Source organism: Podarcis melisellensis (genome assembly GCF_964234715.1).
Source record: "Podarcis melisellensis genome assembly, chromosome: 3".
In the NCBI taxonomy this organism is placed as follows: domain Eukaryota; kingdom Metazoa; phylum Chordata; class Lepidosauria; order Squamata; family Lacertidae; genus Podarcis; species Podarcis melisellensis.
Genome location: NC_138530.1, coordinates 55882902 through 55905476, shown reverse-complemented (window position 1 = coordinate 55905476; position 22575 = coordinate 55882902). Strand labels below are relative to the sequence as shown.

The following is a 22575-nucleotide window of genomic DNA, read 5'->3' as shown; positions in this document are numbered from 1 at the left end:
GTGCCCCCCATCAGGAACTGGTGGTAGGACAAGTGGGGGGAAATGCTTGACTACAGTTCCCACTGTCCTGCTCCACTGCCCATACTCACTAGGACTGATGGGAGTTGAGGTTCAGCAACATCCAGAGGGCCAAGGGTTCCCCACTCCTGTATGCTGTGTGAAGCATGGGACAGTCTTAACTGCACCATGACTGAATTCCTAAGTCTCTGAATCATGTGAGGGCCCATGGCCCTCCATGAATAGAGGTTAACAACATCTAAAGAGGACTTAGGTCTATCTGATATGTGTTGTTGTTGTTGTGCTCCCTTTATTTATACTGACAGGACATTTGATGAATGTTCTGGGAAAAGAGGCTTCTCTTTTTGGTCTGTGTGTCCTGTTGCAGCTTCCAAAATATCACAGAACCAAAAGTGCTCCCTTGAGAGCCAACACAGCCAGTTCTCATGAAGTAGCAGGCAGCCATTATTTAGCTGTCTCCTGCCAGTGAGGGAGTTCAGTAGCTGCTGTTTTTTATGGTTGGTATACACGCTCGATAAGATAATGGTAATGGGATGGAAGACTTTGCTCAAATATTGTTTTATTACTATCTACAAAAATAAACACTTCATAGGTCTTGTAACATTTCTCTGGCAAGGAACTGCACATAACCTTGTCTTCTAGTAATTGTATCACTTAATGTGATAAGACATTGTGTTCTTCAAAGAAGCCCCTGAAAACTCTTATAGTTAAAACTGTACACCCACTCCATAAAGACAACAGAGGAGAGTGAGATCTGGAGTTCAAGCTGATTAATACAGAAAGCAACAATAGGTTTAGATTACAGGGGTGTCCAAACTTTTTAAAAAGAGGGCCAGATTTGATGACGTGAAGGGCCATGAGGGCCGACCAAAGTTGCTGACCTTTTTTTGGATTGAAGTTGTAGTAAATACAGGGAACAAAGCAGTAAACACTATCCTATCAAGTGATGTGCTCTGAGGACTGCCACTCTTCCAATATAAAGCACGAAATCTCAATAACCCCTAATGGATAGGAACCTATTGAAAATGCACGATTGTTTGCACATCAACAGTGAAAAGCATTGTTTCATTTCCATCTGCTTGGAAACACTGGATATGCAGGCTGGTTCCTGTATGAGGTGATTCCCATTTATGATCATCTCTGGGATATGTGAGGCTGCTGCTGGGATCATGACCAGGCTCAGATGGAGGCAGCTTCTGAGCTAGCACTTGTATAGCTACTTGAATGCTACCTCAAATTTAAACTGGGACAGCTGCCACAGGACCTACATAAGCTGACTAGAAAACGTTATGCCTACACCAAGAAGCCTTGGGGCTGGCTGGTATTGCCTCTAGTGCATGCTGGATCTAGTGCATACTTACTACAAGTATGAAGAAGAAGAAAAATAATAAATCAAGTTGCACAACTAAAAATTGTCCAAAGCAACTGGAGAATATTTTTATTCAGTTTATTTCCCTGTAGAAAGTTATGTTGCCTTTGTTCCTTGACTTTAAATGAACTGATTGAATAACCAACCATTTAATCATTTTAAGTGATTCCATAACTCAAACAGAGCATGCATGCATGCATGTGTGTGTGTGTATCATGTATGCCCTACAGATGGAATATTGCAAGTGCTAGCTGAAGGAACAAGTTTGACCAGTTTAGATAAAACATTAGACATGTCCTTTAAAGTAAAAGGCATAATGCAACATTGACATTTTTATGGCCATCTCTATAATTATAATTGTAAATATTAACTGCAATTTCCCTTTAAAAGGTTTTTTCTGACTTGTATATAGTAAAGCCCATAACCGCAAATATAAAACAACCTTTTAAAATAATTTACACCAGATGCTAGTTTCTCTGACCACATCTCTCCTAATGCATGCTACCAGCTAATTGGGCTTAAAGGGGTAAATTTACAAATTATGGTTCAGTTTTAGGTGGGATGCAACATCTATGCAGAAAGGACCACTTTGGAGCAATTGGCTAAAGGGGAATATAGTCCTTTACATCCATTTACTATATGAGATAAGGACTATGCCTCAAAAGGCAGTTTACAGTATTTAATGTCTGGTCTATTTTTACAGAAGGAGGAACTGGCTTATTTTTTTGTTTTGTTTCATTTTATTTCTGAAAAATGCATACAGTTGATCCTTGTCAAGGGAAGTTTTGCCATCTTTAATCAAGATCTGGTTGGAAATATTTAACAAATCTCTGCAGATCTATGCAATGCAAAGCCCAATCCAGCCCAAGTTGAGCACTTTTTAAGCCCCATTGGTTTTAGTGAGAGATTTTAATATATGCTTACATCTCCACTATTGAAATTAACGAAGTTTTTTAAAAAATGAAATTAATTGATTTTGGCAAGATTCTAGACATATATTTTGGCATCTTGCTTGTGTTGTGCTTTATGTTTTAGGGCACCAACCTCATACTTCAGCCTATTCACTCAAAGTGGAAAGGTCTTTGTTTTAATGACCCTGAACATTTCAGCAAACTTGGCCACCTCACTGCTCACTCCTAACTCTACATGGTTCATGAACAGGTTCCAATACCAATCTTTGTGAGACGCCACTTTCTACATCTTTTGGAGAACTTCCCACTTATTCCTACTCTCTGTTTCCTGCTACTTAACCAACTCCTGATCCACAAGAAGACTTCTCTTATTCTATGACTACTCCTATTATTCCATGACTGTCAAGCTTAATGAAGTTAGTTTAGCAACATAAGAATAGCCTGCTGGATCAGACAAATGGCCCATCTAGTCCAGCATCCTAGTCTCACAGTGGGCAACTAGATGCCAGAACGTGAGCACAAGAGCACTTTCCCCTCTTGTGGTTTCTAGCAGCTGGTATTCTGAAGCATTGCTGCTTCCAAATTTGGAGGTAGTGCCTAAGTATAATGACTAGCAGCCCTTTGTCTTACCCTCTTTTAAAGCCATTCAAATTGGTGGCCATCACCCCCTCCGGGGGACGGGGTTCCAGAGTTTGACTGTATGCTCCATAAAGAAGTATTTTTATTTTATCTGTTCAAAATTTCCCATTATTCAGCTTCATTGGATGTCCACACGCAAGCTGCTAATAAGCTCTGGGCATACATACTGCTTCCTCTCCATCTCCATTGACCCCTCCAGTAGGGAAAATTATAACCAGGACCTTCATCAATATTTTGAATGATGGTTTAGCAAGCTAGAAAGGGCTGCCTGACACATGCCAATGTGGATGAATCAAGTTCATATGCATAAATTTGATAGCACATAGGTGTATTCTGTTCTTATACTTCTGTTTCTGATTTGCTGCCAACTCTTTGCAACGTATAGCCCATCTGAATCAACACCCATGTTATTCTTCTTTTCCACATTTGACAGGTGAAAGCACTTGTAGTGTAGGCAGCAGATGAACACAAGCTGGGATTTGCCAAATGGTAACTTACTGTGGTAGGAGTGTAAGCATGTAGGGCAGCCACTTGTCTATAACTGTTGCTCATAGACAAAAGTTTCCCTCCACCCACTCACTCTTCTGCTTCCCTGGATTTCTGGTAAAGAAGTAAACTTTCCCTTCCTCCTTAGGCAGGTGCCACATATGACCCAAAGAGTATTTACTTTTCTTTCATTATGAAACAGCAAGTCATAAAGCTGTACGCTCTTTTTCTTCCTATAAAGGGAGAATAAAATACCATGGGGATGAAAAGCTTTCAATATGCAGATAACATCAAGCTATATTTCTCCTTTTCCCTGCTTGTGCTATTCACTAAATAACATACACATAGTAAAACTGTCAACAGCACTTTTATCTCTTAAACAACCAACAGCTGGCTTAAACTTCATGCATGCAAAAACTAAAGTGATGTTGCTCAGATGGAGGAAGGTTTAGCCAAGAAACCCTTTTGCCTCCTCATCCTTTACTGCTGTTTTTCAAAAAATGGTTTTTCTAAGTCTCCATGAGAGGGTTGGGGACTAGCCAGTTTTTCATTCCCCCATGGAAAATCATTTGGGGACTACATTCCAGTGGTGGCAGGTTGAGAGGTAAAAAGTGGGAGCAATGGATGCAACTCCATTGATTTACAAGGAGCAATATGCAATATTCATTGAAAATACGTTTGTACAGAAGGCTTTTACACTCTCCCCTGTCTCCATTATTCATCCAGCCACGCAAGAGACATTATCATAGTTAGCTTTCCCCTCATTAACCACAGGCTGTAACCAAGATTTGTTCTCATCCAAGCTGGTTAAGCTATGTCTTCACGAACCTAGCTTTTGGTTAGTGAGGAGAGAACTTAACCAGGAATCCCAGTTCAAATGATATACTAAGGCAAACCTTGACTCATTGTGGCACAGCAGTGGAAAGCACCAAGGAGCAGCAATGTGGCTGCAAGCTCCTCTTGGTGAGCTTGAATGTTCACCCAGTCTCTGTAAGCCATAGTTTGGCTTACGGTGTAGTGCAAACCCGGTCAATGTATTGGAAACTTGGATCCAGAGAAGTGATGCATGTGTATGTACTGAGTAATTTGCAGACAGAGAATATGAAACACAACTCTAATTAAAGGCAGGCACCTGTAACTGAAACAGGTAAGCTATCAGCTTGAGATCAGTGCATGGGTGGTTGTACATACAAACAAAACTCTTATTTGTTGTTTTTAAAACAGTGATTTCCACTACCAAAGTGTCAAGCTGTTTTTGAGACTGAACATTGGCTTGTCACTTCGGCAGCGGGAAATACTGCACCAAAAACAATGGATGAAATGCTGGCTGTGCATGTACCTGAGCTATGTGTGTGACTATTACAGTTCTTTGTATCGTGGCCGAAATCAGTAGAGGCAAAGCATATTTTGTGAAAAGAAAGTCCTACCAAGCAACACACAGGTAGACATTGGCTATAATCCACAATAGCAGCACTTGCATTTTGACAGGGAACATTTATGTGTCATTTATGAAGTTGCTTATGAACCATTTGGACTAAAGTGAATAAGCAATAGGGGGAAAGGCTGTTGTTATATAATCTGGTGTTTTCCCTATATAAATGTGGTCTTGATTATGTTCCTGTTGACTAGACCGAAGCTTGAAATGTAGCCATGGTTCTGGAGTGCCAAAAGTTTGGCATTTCAATGTGAAATAAACACAATTTTAAAGAAAAAGTTGCTTGCTTGACTGAGCTGTCAGTGCCAGTGATCCTTTTTCAGAGACTGCAATGCCGTGCTGAGATGCAAAGTATAGTTTGTTGCAGAGGCTGTATATTCATGGCCTTGAGCCCTAAGGATACTCTAGGTTCCCTTTCTGAATTTTCAGTTTTCATTTAAAAAATGCAAATCTCTGGCCCTTTACTTCTGGAGCTATAAAAAAGTGTAGAGGTAGAGCTTTATCAAGTTGCTCAATGAATAAAGCAAATTTGCTCCTGGCAGACTCACAGATAAGTTATTTTGTTTAAGTTTATGCAGAGTAACTTATCCTACCCTCTGAGTTCCCACATAAAATTAGGAAGCATTTTTTGCCATGATTTCAAACTCTGTACTAGAATTAATGTGGAAGCAGGAACAGAACTCTGGATCATATTATATTTATCTTCATGTTTGCAAAGTTGTATTGAGGCGTTTCCAATTGGGATGATTTCAGAAGACGACCTGTTTTAAAATCTAATATAGTTGTTCAGAAAGAGATCACCCAATTAGTAGTTAAAAACATCTAGCTACTATGCTGGATTTAAAGATTACCTTGCGCTGGGGGGGGGGGAAAGGTTGCATGCTCCTGCGTTCCCCTAAACTTTATTATGAGTTCTTCTGTCCTTATAGCAAATGATAAAGCAGATAGCTTCAATGTAAAACACTTGTTTGATTCCTGTGTAAATCTTTAACTTAATTTGTAGTGTTCTACAGTGGCTTTAATGCATTCAAAGAAAATGTCAGTTTATATTTAAACACTAAAAAGTTTAAAAGACAACACTCCACTCCACTGTGTCAAATGCTTTCTTGATGTCAGCTCCTTCCTTCTTTGTAATGATTCCTTTATGTTGAGAGCTCAGTGCCTCTTCATTACAATCAAAACCAAGAACAGCTAGGCCAGAAATTCCACAGCATCACCAACTTGGGGGTGGCACTAGCCTGACCATAGCCTCAACCATTCTTAAGCTGCTGCAACTTCAAGAAAGGAATGGGGTGCAAGCAGTGGAATAGAAATACAGTAAAGGCACCTGGCTAATATTAATGGGCAGGGAGTTCTAAAGAGTAGGTGCAACCACACTAAATGATCTATTCCTGTGTTTAGTTACACCTATCTATTTCTATTAACTGGAATAGCCTTAAAGATCTCAGATTCTATCATGTTTGGGGAATAAGATTGATACAGTTTTTAAATAAAATAAAATAATTCAAAATTAATTCAAATTAATTCATCATACCTTAAATCGAAACTGGAAGGATTTCCCTTCCTTTTCCAATAATTTATTGGTCTTTTTTTCTTTAGAGAGAGAGAATGGTTGTTCTACAAAAGTAAAATGTTAGCAGTTTCTCATCAGTATTGATTTGCTCTGACTTTTTCCTGAATGAATCTAATTCTGCCTAAATATTTGGCTCTGAATTTTCTTAGTACAGGATGTGGAATCTTTTTCAATGTGAGGTCCATATTCCCTGCTGGGCAGTCTTCTCAAGGTGTGGTGGGTGTTGCAAAGTGGGTGTGGCCAGACACACACTACTGCCTACCCTCCATCCTGGCAAGAAGGAGGCATTATCACAGGACGCATTCCAGTGGGTCCAATCACTAGAGGGCACAGAGCAAGTGGTGGCTTAGGGGGCATGGGGTGAGCAGAGTCCTAAGGGAGGGTGCATGGAGGTTGTATTTGGTCCCCAGGCTTGTGGTTTCCCACCCTTGTTTTAGTACAACATTTTTACTTTTGTAATTATTTATTTGATTTGAACCTGAAAAAAGTATTTCCTATTTTGAGAATTCTAAGACCACCAGAGTACACAACAGAAGTTTCCATTTGCTGTTTCAAGGTTTTTGATAAACAATCTAAAAATGAAACAGAGGACTCATGCATTCTCTTTGTCAGTACACCACATTACTCACACCAGCAGAACTAACACACCTGGGGTTTTTTTCTGCTTCCCAGTATATTGGGGAACCTCCAACTACATTAGTTTTGCTCTGACAACAGGTTTCTTTCTTTGCTGATGAAGTGGAATGCACTCCGTATCATATGGCCCTTCAGCCAGCCTTCTGCTAGTAAGATTGCTACATTAATTTCATTTTTTTTCTATTTTGGTAATTTATGGTTAAAATTATTTTATTATTTAATTTCTAAAATCACTACAAAATAACTTCACTGATCATATTATTTTATTTCAAAATTTAAGGAGAGGCAAAGTTCTCCTAGGCATTCAATTAAGTTGTTGCCTTCTGCTTTTTCTTTTAAACATATTGGTTTAATATTATTACTGCTACTTCTGTTGTCACATTCTTTGACATGATCTTCCATAGGTTAAACTTTACTTTCAGTGCTTAATTAGGATGCCAGTAAATACTTTAACAAATATATGTATTTCTTCAAGGTTTTTTCTGTTTTTACTGATAATTTTTTGTTTTCTTTTTGTAAACTGCTTTGAAGTGTAACTGCAACATAAATCTTGTGAAATAAATAAATAAAATAAATGTATCTCAAACAATGAAAGAGCAAAAAGAATATATCAAAATTGATATATAAGTTAAAACAATAGATTGCATAGTTTCTAGCTCCAAGCAACCAACTGTGCAATACTTCCCCCAGTTCCAACAGAAGAACACACAGTTCCCAGGTGCAAGAGAACACAGAGTTCCCAGCTCTAATCAGAACACACAGTTCCCAAATCAAAGCAACCAGTTGCAGAATTTTGGGCTTAGGCAATCAATTGCAAATTTCCCAATAAACAGTCAGGTAAGAAAAAAAAAGCTCTCCTTAATTGTACAAATCCACAATAAACAGGTGTAGCAAATACTTGGTTGACTTGGTTATCTTCTAATTCAGACACATCAGACACAGCCTAAGTTTATGTGTAATTATCAAATTATTTATCAAACAGAATAGCTAAGTTGTTATGCTAGACAAGAGTATACCCCCCGACACAAAACTTTAGTTGTTAATTGCTGCTTTTGATGCAAATATTATTCCTCTATGATCCAAATCCTAAAAAATCTTGGTAGGATTATTCTTTTAAGCACTTCTCAAAACAATTCAACCTGTGGTCAGGGACCAAGAAGTAAAATAATCTGTCTTCTCAATACATATCCCATGCTAGTTATTGTTACTGAGATATATAGTTCCTAAAATAGACTAATTACACAGCTTCACCAGACAAAAGTAACTCAAGCAGCATACATAATTCCTTTTAAGAATTCATAGACAGAGTTCTCCACATCCTCTCCTGTGAGCAATCTCCAGAGTATATTCTGGTGATTGTCAAGCTGTGGTCTCGGCCACTAAAATTCAAGATGCCAGAAATGACTTGGCAGGCAGTAGGCATTCCACCAACGGTCTCAGTTACTCTTTTAGCACCCAAAGGTGATAGGACAGACCAAGGTTGCAGTCGGGGGGGGGGCAGATGTTCAGAGTTGGATCTATATTTTTGTGTGGAGGGAGGGGTGGCTGGAGGATTAGCCAGCTTTTCACCCATTATCTAAATTAAATTCATTCTGATTGGAAGAGTAATCTCATAAAATAAAAAGTGTGAGGTGCCTTTGTTTGTTTGTATTTATCCTGGGTGGTATGAACAAGAATTCCAGGTGAAGCAATCAATGTACTCACCCTGGCTATGGGCTAGGGTGCAAAACAGACTGGAAATACACGTTTTAGTATGCTGGTTTCAAAGATGTGTTTTAAAAATGTAGCCAGAAGGTTCTACATTGCAAAAGGAGTGTAAATTCATTGCAGAATATTGAGGTCTGAAATGTGAAAGGACTTAGAATTAAAATAGTCAAGGATTCCATATAATATTTTCTTTATCATCTGTTGATGGACTATCTATGCTCCAAGTGTCAACACCCTTGCTTAAGTTGAGGGAAGATTGGGAGTACCATGTAGCATAATCATGCCACGAAACATGCATGGAGCCTTGGTATGGAAGGTTAGCAGTGTGTGATTTATAGTGCATGAAGATTCCAAATGTGTAGCTTAAGAAGGAAAGCCAAAGATTTTTTACCACAGTAGTAGTGATTTTTATATTCTGAGTTTTCAAGACCACAGAAAATCAACAACTTGTCAAATTGCTATTATGCATTTTAAACAACTGTATTGATATTCCAATAGCAAACACAAGGGGGAAAGAAAGAATATTATTATTAAAAAAGTTAGCTATGATTCAGTCTTTCTGATCTGAACTGGTCCAGGGAGCTCTAATACCCCCCCCCCCAAATTATTCCAATATGTATACTTGCATTTAAAGAAAGGTTTTGTTGTCATGTTTGTGTTCCACACTTCATTTGAGGTTGTAAGGGCAGCATGCCTGAGATTATCTTGTTTTTCTATCACAATTCTGTGAAACAGGTTAAGGTAAGGGATAGTAGCAGCATTTTCTAGGGAACTCTGTGCCAAGCAGGGTTAGGTCTCTTACACCCAGACCCCACCACTGTATCACACCAGCTACTGTTTTCACATTGCCACATACTGGTCTTCATTTTCTTCTTTAGGGTTTGTGGATTTATCACTCCATGATCAGGTCCATCTCCTGGAATGTGCCTGGCTCGAGATACTGATGATTGGCTTAGTGTGGCGGTCCATGGAGCATCCAGGAAAGCTATTGTTTGCCCCTAACCTGCTGCTGGACAGGTCAGTCCACATGTTCTTTGTTTGTTTATTTCTGTTATTTACTGTTGTAACTGTCTTGCTATGCAATATTATTAGTATCAGCCTGACCTGCTACCATGCCATTCATACCAAATGCCAGTCGCAGAAGAGGACAAGCCTAAAACTGGAACACTAACAGTATTGTATCTATACATTTACACAATGAAGCCTGGAGTCAGGATGCAGATCAATACTAGCAACAAATGCCACTTAACTGATTTCATGCTATGTGTGTATTTGCTGAACCATATTTCAAGAGTATTACAATGAGAGAGATGAGCTTAGTAGTTTCTCCAGAATGATATTTATTTGTTTATTGCATTTATATCCCATTCTTTCCCCAATATAGAACTCAGGGCAGCATACATGTTGTTTCCCTGTCTCTTCTAAACAAAGTTAGTCACTTAAACATAGGACTTGCTTCTAGTTAAGCTAACATCTGGCAGGTTCTGAGATTTTCCTGCAATTTTGGCAAATACTTTCAAACAAATAACTGTGAAAAGTGCTGAGAGAGAAGCGACCGTTTGGGGATCAATATTTCTTTTATCTATGAATTTGAAAAAAGCAGCAACAGTAGAAATGAACCAATAGTCCAAATAGCCTGTTTTTCTTTTTTAAAATAGGCTAAAGATTGCTATTCCATTCTTAGAGGCTGAGGGTGGTTCTTTGCAGCACACAAATATTTCCTTTAGAATTGAGCCAGAGACCTGGTTTCTGCCATTATTGCAGCAGCCAGAGAAACAGGATGGGAAAATATTGTTGTCAATCAAGTGCTGTTGTTGGTGTTTATGTTGGTGTTTGAAATATTCCCCTGACCTTTTATTAAATCACAGTTAAAACTGTTTTAGCTTTACCATTTGATATTTCATAGTTATTCCTCAATTCACCTTGGAACTTGAAATGGTAAGCTGGAATGGAGACAGTGTGGACAGCAGACATCCTACATATTCATTCTTGAGTAATGCAAGGGGTAGCAAAATCAAACCCCTGCTTTCTTTATTGGTGTTCCTTTATTATTAAGATTTAAATGAAAAAGTAATAACCCCTCATCCTTGCAGAGAAAACGTTTCATTAGTTTTTGCAGTGCCAACGCATATAGTAAGAACGCATACTCCAGTGGAAAGTTAGGTAGAATTGGACTTTTTTTAAAAAAACGATAACTATTTCAGTTTTTCCTGTCTCTTTTTTGGATTAGGTACCATTTCTATTATCAAACAATGTTCAAAAGAATGAGGAATTGAATACTAGCAGTTCACAGACAGTGCACTTTCAAAACATCCCTTAAAGGGGATTCTATTCACAGTACATTGCAAAAATCCAAATGAAATGTTACCATTGAATGGATAACTGTGGCCAGGAGGAGCTGAAGTGGTGCAGGAGCCTAAGCTGATGAATGGAACTTTACAGAGTAAATATAAAATAACAACAAAAATAGCAAATAAAATAAGAACAGCAGCAGAGAAAACAAGACAAAAGATAAAAGGTTAAGGAACAGAGTGGCTAGATGCAAAAGAGGGCATAGTAGAGGGAATTTCAACAGGTGTAGTTTGTCATGCAAAAGAACAGGCATGCTTTTCTTTTTCACCTGCCTACCCTGTTGAACCTTTTTCAGCTGCTTTCAAAACTTATGATAAAGGTCCCTGCAAATGATTTTTCAATGGCTATAGTCATGAAGTGCAGAAGCATTTTCACCAGGCTAGTTCAGATAAAATTTTAGATGCTGAGAATTCAGTGTTTTCAACACATCAAATAATTGCCAGCAGAAGTCAGGAAGAAATTCCCTTGCTTCATAAAAAGGCAGTAAATGAGCAGAAAGCTCCCCCCCTTTCCTTTTAAGTCACTGCATAAAGACATTTTCAGATGCCGGATATAAGACTTAACAGAGTCTTAGCCACTATTTTTATTATAATTTCTGGGTTGGAATTACTACACAAATTCCACTGAACAGCAGAATAATGTGTGGTCTTTAAGAGTACAATCCTGTTTATGTTTATTCTGAAGTTCATTTTATTAAGTTCAATGGGATTTACTAAGTCACTTCTGTTGCACAATTTTACTGCTTAAATTGTCAAAGGAACTTCTCTGGGAGATGTTTATTAAATAGATATCTTTACTGCTTTTCAATCCTGCAATACACAATAAATATCAATAGTTATCAGGATAAACAACTCAGTAACTAAGGGCACCAGGGACTGGTACTAAAGTTCAGGGAAATCCTGGGTAAACAGAACATAAGATGACCCTGCTGGGTCTTGCCACTGGCTCATCTAGTCCAGCATCCTGACCTCATAGCGGCCAACCAGATGCCAGATGCCTGCAGCACTTGAGTGTAACAGTACCTGAGCGCAGCTGTGCTCTGCCCATTTGCAATTCCCAGCAGCTGGTATTCAGAAGCATACCCACTCTGACAGTGAAGGTGGAACATGTCCATCATGGCTTGTATTGTTGATAGCCTTTATCCTCCATGATAAATCCAACATTCAGCTTCATTGGATGCCTACGTGTTATGGTGTTACGAGAGAAGGTGCAAACGTTTGCTCTACCCTTTTCTCCATATCTGCCATGCATAGTTTTATAAATTTCTATTACTTCACCTCTTACTCTTCTTTTCTCTAAACTAAAAAAATCCCAAATGCCTTCCTCAAAGGAAAGGAGCTCCATCCCCTTGATTATGTTAATTGCCCTTTTCTGAAGCTTTGCCAACTCTGCTATATCCTTTTTGAAGTGAGGCGACCAGAACTGTACACAGTATTCCAAATGCATAAAATCACCATGTCAAGCAAGTCATTAAAATATAGAAATGAATATTTCCGTTTCCAAGAATGAATAATGCTTATAAGGCTGCGATCCAACACACACTTAGCCCTATTAAACTTAAGGGACATCTGAATGGACATGTCTGAATAGACATGTACATGATTGTGTTGTGAAATAATTAGCTTCACTTCTACATACCTGTTTTTGTTGTACTTCACTCTCCAAATAGCTTGAACTACTGAGACCTAATTCGCACTGCTAAATTCCACTTTTCAAAAGTATATGCAGGTATATGAGGACATAGACAAATTGCAACATGGAACAGGCTACACATACAGTAATCTAGCAGTCATTTTTGTGATTGCAGCTGCTGGGGAAAGTGGAAGCAGTTATAGAGATGGCTGCTAGATCATCATATTTGTGCCAGCCTTTCTTTAGAGTGGATATGCACCCTATATTACAGAGGCCAGTCATTTGATGGAAGGGCTGTCAGAGGATAGTAATCTATTGGAAGGCATCAGCTATTGTGGTGGAGCAGCTGCAAATGTTCCTGAATGACATATATCTGCTTTAATTGGGGACTGAATCAGTCTTGGTGGCCCTGAACAATGGCCTTTATCAAGAGGTGGATGGGGGAATGTGCCCTCTTACTTGTAGTTTTCAGTGGCATTTGATACTATTGACCACAGTATTCAGAGAGCAGAATTGAGAGAATGTACCTCCCCCTTTGGCACTTGTAATAGTTCCCACAGGACACTATTTTGTCTCTAGTACTATTTGGGAGCAGTCATTAGGAGTTTTGGGGCATGGTGTTATCAGTATGCTGAAGACACACAGCTCTATTTCTCCATAACACCTGAATCGGGAGAGGTTGAGTATTCTGGATGAAGAACAGTGGACTTAAGCTATTATCTTGGGAAGACAGAAGCTTTGAGGGTATGTGGCTCCATATCTGGAAGATAGACCAATTGCTTGTTCTGGATGGGGCTGCACTCCATAAGAAGGAGCAGGTACGTAACTTGGGGTATTCCTTGATATATAATTGTCATTAGAGGCCAAAATGATCTCTGTGGCTAGAAGTGTCTTTTGCCATTTTCAGCTCAGATGCCATCTACTGTGTATTTGGATTGGAATAGCATGGCCACTGTACTGGTGACCTTGAGAGTGGATTATTACATTGTGTTCTGTGTATATTTACTAATGAGACTTTATGTATGGGATGGAATTGTGGTGTATGTTGGCGAGTCATGTTGTGTTACCTGTCCATGTGTGAATTTGTGTGAATGTGTGCGAAAGAGAGGATGGTGGTAAAGTGAGTTGTATTAGTAAGGCCAGAACAGTACAGTGGTGCCCCGCAAGACGAATGCCTCGCAAGACGAAAAACCCGCAAGACGAAAGGGTTTTTCGGTTTTTGCGACGCTTCGCTAGACGATTTTCCCTATGGGCTTGCATCACAAGACGAAAGCCCATAGGGAAATCTCGGGGACCGCTTTTAAAATGCTGGCGGTGGGGAGCAAAGCCTTTCGCCCCCGCCGGCCTTCCTGGACCTCTTCTGAAGTCCGGAGGGGGGGGGGAAAGGCTTTGCTCCCCACCGCCAGCATTTAAAAGAGGTCCGGGATAGCAGGGAAGCGCTTCCCGCTATCCCGGACGGCTTTTGAAGGCAGGCGGGGGGAGCAAAGACTTTCGCCCCCCGCCAGCCTTCAGAAGAGGTCGGGGGACAGACTGTCCCTGGACCTGGTCTGAAGGCGGTTTCCATAGGAACGCATTGATTTTTAATGCATTCCTATGGGAAACCGTGCTTCGCAAGACGAAAAACTCGCAAGACGAAAAGACTTGCGGAACGAATTAATTTCGCCTTGCGAGGCACCACTGTATAAGATATGACATTGAGGTCCACCAGATCTGGGCTGGGATATGAGCTCCAGAGTCTCAAACTGCTCAGCTCAAAGAAAACCTAGTAGCCTTTAGGAACTATTGTTTTCCCAAAGGCTACTGGCAATTAGCGTAGACCTTGGTAAAGCCATTAAGACGTTATGTTCTGGAATGATACTATTCAGCCTTCCTGCTGGGAGTAAAGCAAGACGCTTACAATAAGCTACCTGAAACTCCAGCCCTGACAGTGGTTGGAAAGGCCAGTAGTTCCAAAATCAAAGCCTCTTGGGAAAGGTACCTTCAATGGGCAATGGTGTCTTCTGCATCCCCTTCTCACCAACACCATTTTCTGGACTAAAGTGAGTGGCAAATGAATGGTGCAGAGGAGGAGCTGGCTGTGGGCCTCCAGGTGATACTGACCATTGACACAGGCCTTGGGACACACTTTCATCCTTCCCATGCCTTCTGACTAGTGCACCACTGCCATCACTAGCCACATCAGAAGTGTTTATAAGGAAGGGGTTACTCGGAGATCAAGGATGGGTAGATGGGAGAGAGTGTAAAGGAATGCAGAGGGCTCAAGTTTCGTTTTTATACTGAATTCAGGCTGTCTCAGAAATAAATCAAGCTATCTCCCATTTCTTATGAGTTCATTCCTCAACACAGTCCAGATAAAATCCTATAATGCAAAAGACCTCACAATTTACTCTCCCCCCACACACTTCTGATACAGTGATAGATTATGCAGCCAGAGGATAAACTGCCATCTAGACTCCTTTAACCATTTGATAAGACTACCTTTCCTGTCAACTGGGTCTCTTATGTGTAAAACTAAATAGTAGGCATTTTGTTGTTCTATAATCACAGACAAAATAGAGCAGTTAGTTAAACCTGGTGCTATGGATTTATATTCACATCCACTATGAAAACAAAGGTGGCACATGGATAGAGTTTTAGCTTTGAATTTGGGAGATCAGTAACAAATGATAGTTTAGTTGTTAGCTTTTGCTACACCATTAATTTCTCCTAGCACAAGCTGAAGCATATTTGCTCATATGTAAGTTTGCCAGATGCTGGTAGACGTTCTTGATAAGGATGCGGCTCCATTTGAATGATTGTTTAGGGGCCAGGGAATTGTCTGCTCTGCCGGTTGGTCTGGAGAGAGGGTTGACTCCTCCCTCTGGAAAGGAGGCAAGAGGCTTCAGTGAACCCTGCTTGGTCCTTCCAGTAGGAGGTGTCATCCCCATCAGGAATGTTCTCCAGCAGCATATTCAAACAGAAATTTATGGTAAGACAAATTTCTGTTTTCTACTGAATTCAATGACAATTATACTCTAGTAAAGGTTACATATAGGGATGCGGGTGGCACTGTGGTCTAAACCACTGAGCCTCTTGGGCTTGCCAATCAGAAGGTCGCGGTTCAAATCCCCGCGATGGGGTGAGCTCCTGTTGCTCGGTCCCAGCACCTGCCAACCTAGCAGTTCGAAAGCACTCCAAAAAGTGCAAGTAGATAAATAGGTACCACTCCAGCGGGAAGGTAAATGGCGTTTCCATGCGTTGCTCTGGTTTCGGTGTTCTGTTGCGCCAGAAGCGGCTTAGTCATGCTGGCCACATGACCCAGGAAAAAATGTCTCTGGACAAACGCAAGCTCCCTCAGGCTGTAAAGTGAGATGAGCACTGCAACCCCAGAGTCGTCTGCAACTGGACTTAACTGTCAGGAGTCCTTTACTTTTTTAAAGGTTGCATAGGATTTTAGTGTCAGACTCTGTTTCCTTTTGTGATGCTGAAAACTCTATGGCACAACGTTAATGTGGGAGATAGAGTTATTATATGCATTTATGAAGCTCCTCATATCTGAACAAAAACAATAATCCAGACTATTACTTCTTAATGTGCGAATCAAGATAAAACCACACACTACTATGTAGAGACGAGTGAATATCAATTTGTTGCTCATTTTTTCAATCTTTGTTCTCCACATTTTCTCATCAGTTTGGTATTTTTAAAAAGTCCTTCTGAAAATTCACCAGCATTTTAATGCAATTTTTTTCTATGTTTTTGTATGCATTTTTGCTTAAAATGCTCATTTTTGCAAAACAGTTTCTTCTAATGTGATGCATTTTGGTGTGTTATTTTCACTAATATATGCATTTGTGTGCATGGCTCACCCTGGTGTGTACATTTTTATAAACATTACTTTGCTGGAAAACTGCACCGCAAAATTCAGAGAAGTGTGAATTTCAAAAGGTGACTTATGTTTTGGTTTGCATATTAGAAAGTGCAAATTAGGTAGATTCATTTTTAAATGCAAACTCAATCAATCTTCTTCCCTATCTCTACAGCTAGAGTCATTCTAATATTACTTCATAGCTGAGTCTTACTCTATGGTAGAGAAAAAATAAGCATAAAACATTAGAACTGATATTAGAGGAGGGGGGATTTTGGTACTTCTCACATTAACACAGAGATGAAACAGGATCTCTATCCTTCGAATAATATTGTGCAGCTATTTCTTTGCTATTTCTAGAACAAGCTACAACCAGAGAACTCAAATAGAAACCTTTTACCAGTGCCTCAGCAGAGGAAACCACTTCCAAAAGGATGATTTACTTTACAGACTGGACTCAGTCTTTGAAAAATGTTCTTTGCTTGAAGTGCTGACTGCATATTTGGATATTCGCTTAGAAGGCTAAGCAGCAGTCGTAAATAATTGCTTTTAATCATCCCTTCTTGGAAGCAGACTCTTGGTAAAACCTTTCCAACCACACACTTAAAATACTTCCATTTACTTTTATATAACAAAAAGTCTCAGGGCACCAAACTGGGCAAAATTTCCACCTCTCTGAGCATGTGACAAAGGGATTTGCCATCCCACAGTGGTTACTTTGTCTGCATTCACTTTGCTTGACAAGTTTGGTAGGCATGTATGCATATATATGAGAGGCCAGGAACCTCAAGCCTGGGTTCAAAAGTGACCCTCTATGCCTTTCCATCTGGTCAGTAGGACTCTCCCCAGGCCCCACTGCTCACTGGGCATCCCAAGTATTTTTTGCTAGGTGAATGAATGGAGAATGGGGTGAATGAGAGTGTGTGTTAAAAGTAGCCCACTGATCAAAGGGAAAATTCACTTTGTGCTCTGTGCACTTTTACCTCTGTCCTCCTACACTGCTGGCATGTGGCCCTTGAAAGATTGCCCAGAAGGGAATGTGACCCTCAGGCTAAGCATGTTTACCCCAATCCTGTAGCTCAGGGGTGTCCAAACCTTTTTCAAAGAGGATTGAAGTTGTTGAGCTTCTTTTAGGATTTTACCCCTTTACCCCACAGGGGCTGGATTAAACCCCCCCCCCACCGGATTAGGCCCCTGGGACGGACTTTGGACATGCCTGCTGTAGATGTTCAGAAGGCACGAGATCCCCTTCAGCCATTGTGCTGCACAGAATTAGAATTGTGCACGCCCTGTCATTGTGCTGTCCATGCGGAGGGAGGGAGGGCTCAAGAGAGAAGCCTGCTGTAGGTTTGCAGATAGAGCTCCACATGTGTGTGTTGAGCAGACTCTCCTTGTCAGTTCTCCTCACAAGGCATGGTGTGTGTGAGGGGGAGTCATCCATAAATTTCATGCAATGTAATTCATCATAATTGCACCCAGGACCTTGTGTCCATGACCAAATGGCACTGATGAAGGAATATCTTCAGAAATGTATTGATTCAAGTCATATGAAGTAATGCTATCAATAAAATTTTCTGGGGTTTGTGGTTGGATGTATTACTCAAGTGTACTCATCCACTTTTATACTTCTGTTCTTAGCTAATTTTTCTTATTAAGATTTTATTGGGGAATAAGATTTTCATATTAAGATTTTATGGCTTAGATCATAGGGCAGTGTCGGAAGATGCTTCAGGTGGGTGGGACCCATAGCTGTCTGTTTATATAATGATTGTTGCCAAGCCAAAATCCACACAGGTGTTTCTGAAGCAGGATTGAACAGTCAACAGCTGGCAATTAAAACAAAACGACTGAATTATATTGGAACATATAAATCCCTCTGTCTCCCCTTCTTCCCACCCCATTACACTGGTAGCTGTAGTTCTTTTTTAAGTGACTGTTAATCTTAACGCTTTATCCCAGCTAATCAGTCAATATGACAATTTCAGTCTTTTTGCAAGCCAAATGCAACCTTCTGCCATGTGCAGTACATTCACTAGCATGTTCTTAGCTATTAGGTAGCTCAAGTCATGTACTGTAAGAATAGTATTTATGTGCAGAATGGAAGGAATCTCTAATTGATCATAAAAATGTAGTCACTGTTATTTGTATAGATGGAGGCTTCAATTATGTTATTATTAGTGGCTTTCCTGCTGGCACATATACAATTGCAATATATTTATGGAACGGTCAGCCCCTATCTATCCTCTATCATCTATCTATCAATCATTTAACTCAATTTAGCAGACACCCTATAGCAACTGCTCTTGGTTGCATGCAGAAATAATTGCAGCTCAAAATCACAATTCCTCATATATCAAAAATTCAATACAGCAGCACTTAGAAAACAATTGGAGAAAGATCACATTATTGCAAGCTTGAATTAATACAAATCTCGGAAATATTTGAGAATACAGTATTGGATCCTGCTCTTTGGCATGGACTGAACTTCTTTGCCTTTTTGCCTAACCCATATTACAGTGTTATGAGTTAGAACAAAAATGAAATTTCCAGCCTAGCGGCAGCAATTCAAACTCAATTAACTCAGTGGGTGTGAAGGAATTCAGGTAGAAAGACTTCTCTCAGATTTTCAGGTCACACAATTTCCCTCCTGTATATACTACCCTTTTGGCAACGAATGAAATTATTATAAAACATACAGCCTCCTAGAGATATTTAAATAAAACAGGCATTTTCTGTAGTTTTCAGGTAGTATTGAATTTAAAACCAAAGGCCCAGTTTTTAAAAGATGCAGTGCCTTATGGATGCTCATTACTTATACTAAACACCATATTAAAAACATGCAAAAATATTCCTATTTTCCCAGGCCTTTGGCTAATTAAACAATCTATGGCTTTTTAAACTGAGTTTCTGTTTTAGTTTGTTACTATGTTGTGTATTTTTGTGCCCTGTGATCTTCAGATGAAGGACAGTACAGAAATTTAATAACTAAAAAGATAATTCAGGCTGTAATTATATACCCAATGAACTCAGTTCCTGAGAAAATCTGTATAGGAACCCACTGTTAAATGGTTTTTTTTTTTAATTATATACTTTTATGACTTACTAGAATAAAAGCTTATTGGCATCCTGTTTATGATCTCTTTCCCAAGAATTAAATGTTTGAAAGAAAATCACGCATTTAGGTCAGGCTGTGTTATTTGATATGGGTAACAACCCATATTTTATTTGACAACTAGATTATAGCATCTGGATAATGTCTGATGAAGAAATAAGCTGCTTTCCAAGTGATGAGAGGAAAGAATGATTCTGAAGTTTGTGTATATAGCGTGTATTACTTTCCTTGGTTTCTATGGATTGTATTTAGTACTTTACCCTTAAAAGTAAGTGATTGCATGCAATTGAAGTGGTTTAGGATTTAGTGCTCCTTCAGTTTTATGCAGCTATAATAGTAGCACTTCCTGCACTTCTAGGACTCCAGCCACTACAAATATTCTTCATCTGGTAGGCCCTCATCACTGGTTGCCTGTGGCTTGTTGATTCCCTTCACTTGTACAGATCTATTGTCTTTCTTGGACCAATTTCCATCTCTGACCCTTGGGCCCCAATTGGTTTTCTCTCCAGCTCACATGTTCTACACTCAGATTCAGTTGATATCTCAACTCTCCCTTTTGAGTGCTAATCACACAGACACACACGTGCATAACTCAGATTCTGTTCTTTTCTTGCAGGAATCAAGGAAAATGTGTTGAAGGTTTTTTGGAAATATTTGACATGCTGCTGGCCACATCTTCCCGCTTTCGAATGATGAATGTCCAGGGGGAAGAATTTGTGTGCCTTAAATCCATTGTCCTACTCAATTCTGGTAAGTGAGATATGCTTGTTAAGGGGTCAGCTCTAATTTCAAATGCAGTGTTGCTACTTTTTCTGTTCTTGTTGCCATACAGTTATAAGTAAAAAGTAAAAAGTAAACTGTGTGTGTGTGTGTGTGTTTGTGTTTAAATTGTGGGGCATCATAGTTATCCTAACTGAAGGGAGTAATAGTATTAATCTAACCATGTGTTATAATCTCAGTACTGCTTGCCAATCCATGCCTGCTCTTTAAACTGGACATGCTAATTACAATTACATTCACACAGTTAGCATCTATATTTGGCCGACAGACACCAGCACCACAATACCTGATGTATACCGTGGTAAAGGGCAAAATGAATAGGAAAATTAGGTGGATGGGAAGGTAAAAGGAGAGTGGGTTGGAGGGGAGAGAAGAAGAAAAGAGTGATGGGTATGTGCATGTGCTGTATGAGAGAGAGGAAAGAAGGTGTCTTCCATTTGCCACATCCCCTCCACTGTGTCTAATTGAATAGGTTGGGCAAGGGATGTAAAATTTGTTCCTTCTCCATTCAGTCATATTTGTGTAATGCGTGGCATGTAGGGGGGGGAACGTATGTGCCCATGTGTATGTATGTATGTGTGTGAGGTGTGTGTCTGTGTATGTACAAGTTTGTGCCCAGTAGAGTTGATGAGAGTGCACCCCTCTCCCACCAACACTACAAATTTTAATGGACCCACATTTGTGCTAAAGTTGTTCAGGCAGTAACAAGGAGCTTAATGCTAGCATGCAGCACAATAATTGAATTTCAGAGCTGCAAGCAAACCCTACCCCCTTTTTGGGGGGGGGTTTACATATGCGATTGGAAGCTTGTTCCAGCGTTAATCAGCATGTACAGTAAGATAAAGTTTGTTAACATCGATAAAATTTCAAAAAAAATTGATATATAAACTTCCCTCCAGATATTCCCCAGTTGATGTGGTAATAATCCATTTTTTCTATTGCATCTTCTTATAAGATACTGTTTGGGCAGCTGCCCAGGTTCAATAGATATTTGAAAGGCTCTGGACAGTGTGAGATTGCTAATCCACCCTCCCAGCATTTTGGAGATCCACAGGGAAGCCAAAGAAATAAGCAAGCAGTGCAGAAAAGTATTTCCTAGGGTTCACAAAAGCTCGAGGCAAGGCCCCAATAACATGCGTCAGATACATGCATACCTTGAACTGTTGCATGACCTACAGGTAAAATCACTGCTTTGGGCATTGCACCAGAAAATGGGACACAGCACTGCTTTGCAAAGCTCCTGTGATTTCAATAGTGTTGGCTTTACTTGTCTTTGATACAAAGACTTGAATGGACAAGTGAATGGGAAGTTTCATATCCCCTGCATCTACCAGCATCCCCAAATGTTTTCAGAGGGTTTGGGGGGAGCTCCAGAACAATGTGAGATGATAAAGGTGGAATAGCTTCAAATCAGGGAAGAGGCCAGATCCTCTATATAGGCTTCTGAGGCTGTGAGTGCAAACAGCTTGGGGGGGGGGGGAGAGATGAAGCTACCCTTTTGTAAACTTACTTCTGTTTCCTTATCTTTGAATGCAAGCCAGTATTTCTATAAATGTAGTTTTGGCGTTTGCCATTTGTTCCACAATATCGCATTCCTGAATCGTGTTCAATTTGTTGCCCATTTTGATCACCAACTCCTCCTCAGTTCGGACAGATAACAGGCCACACATCCCTCATATTATTTGAGGCTTTGATTCTAGTTTCTTATGATGCTGTAGCTTGTTACAGATTTTTTCTTGAATCTCATGTTATTCCTATTAGCTATTCTCTGAGGGTTGAATTGCAGGACAAGCTGCTGTAGTCAAAGCAACAGACAGCACAAATTATTGTGGCATCAGCATTCTGAACAGAATATGCAGGAGCTTCATTTTGATGTAAAAAAAGCCACAATTAATATACACAAGGTATTATAGCAATTCTAGTTGTAGCTGAGGACAACAGAGCAATGCTGTTGGGCAGCAGAGCAAAAACCAGTTTGGGTTTTCTGAGGATTGCTGTTTGCTCCAATCGAGTGGGTTTTTGCGGGGAAAACTCCAGAGCAAAAAAGGGTGCTTGGGCACATGGGCGTAGCCAGGGGG

General features: G+C 39.9%; 1 protein-coding gene and 1 long non-coding RNA gene across 14 annotated transcripts in view; one reads left to right on the top strand and one right to left on the bottom strand.

Annotated features, from left to right (window-relative positions):
- LOC309366555 overlaps positions 1 to 22575 on the bottom strand; it is a 102951-nt gene that overhangs the window by 50006 nt on the left and 30370 nt on the right. The gene's annotated exons all lie outside the window — the stretch shown is intronic.
- Positions 1 to 22575, top strand: part of ESR1 (estrogen receptor 1) — a 195081-nt gene that overhangs the window by 162737 nt on the left and 9769 nt on the right. For all 9 annotated transcript variants that reach the window (XM_081905168.1, XM_081905166.1, XM_081905167.1 and 6 more), the window contains 2 exons: positions 9653 to 9791; positions 20334 to 20467. In XM_081905168.1, coding sequence (XP_081761294.1) covers positions 9653 to 9791; positions 20334 to 20467 — 273 coding nt within the window. The remainder of the gene's footprint in view (positions 1 to 9652; positions 9792 to 20333; positions 20468 to 22575) is intronic.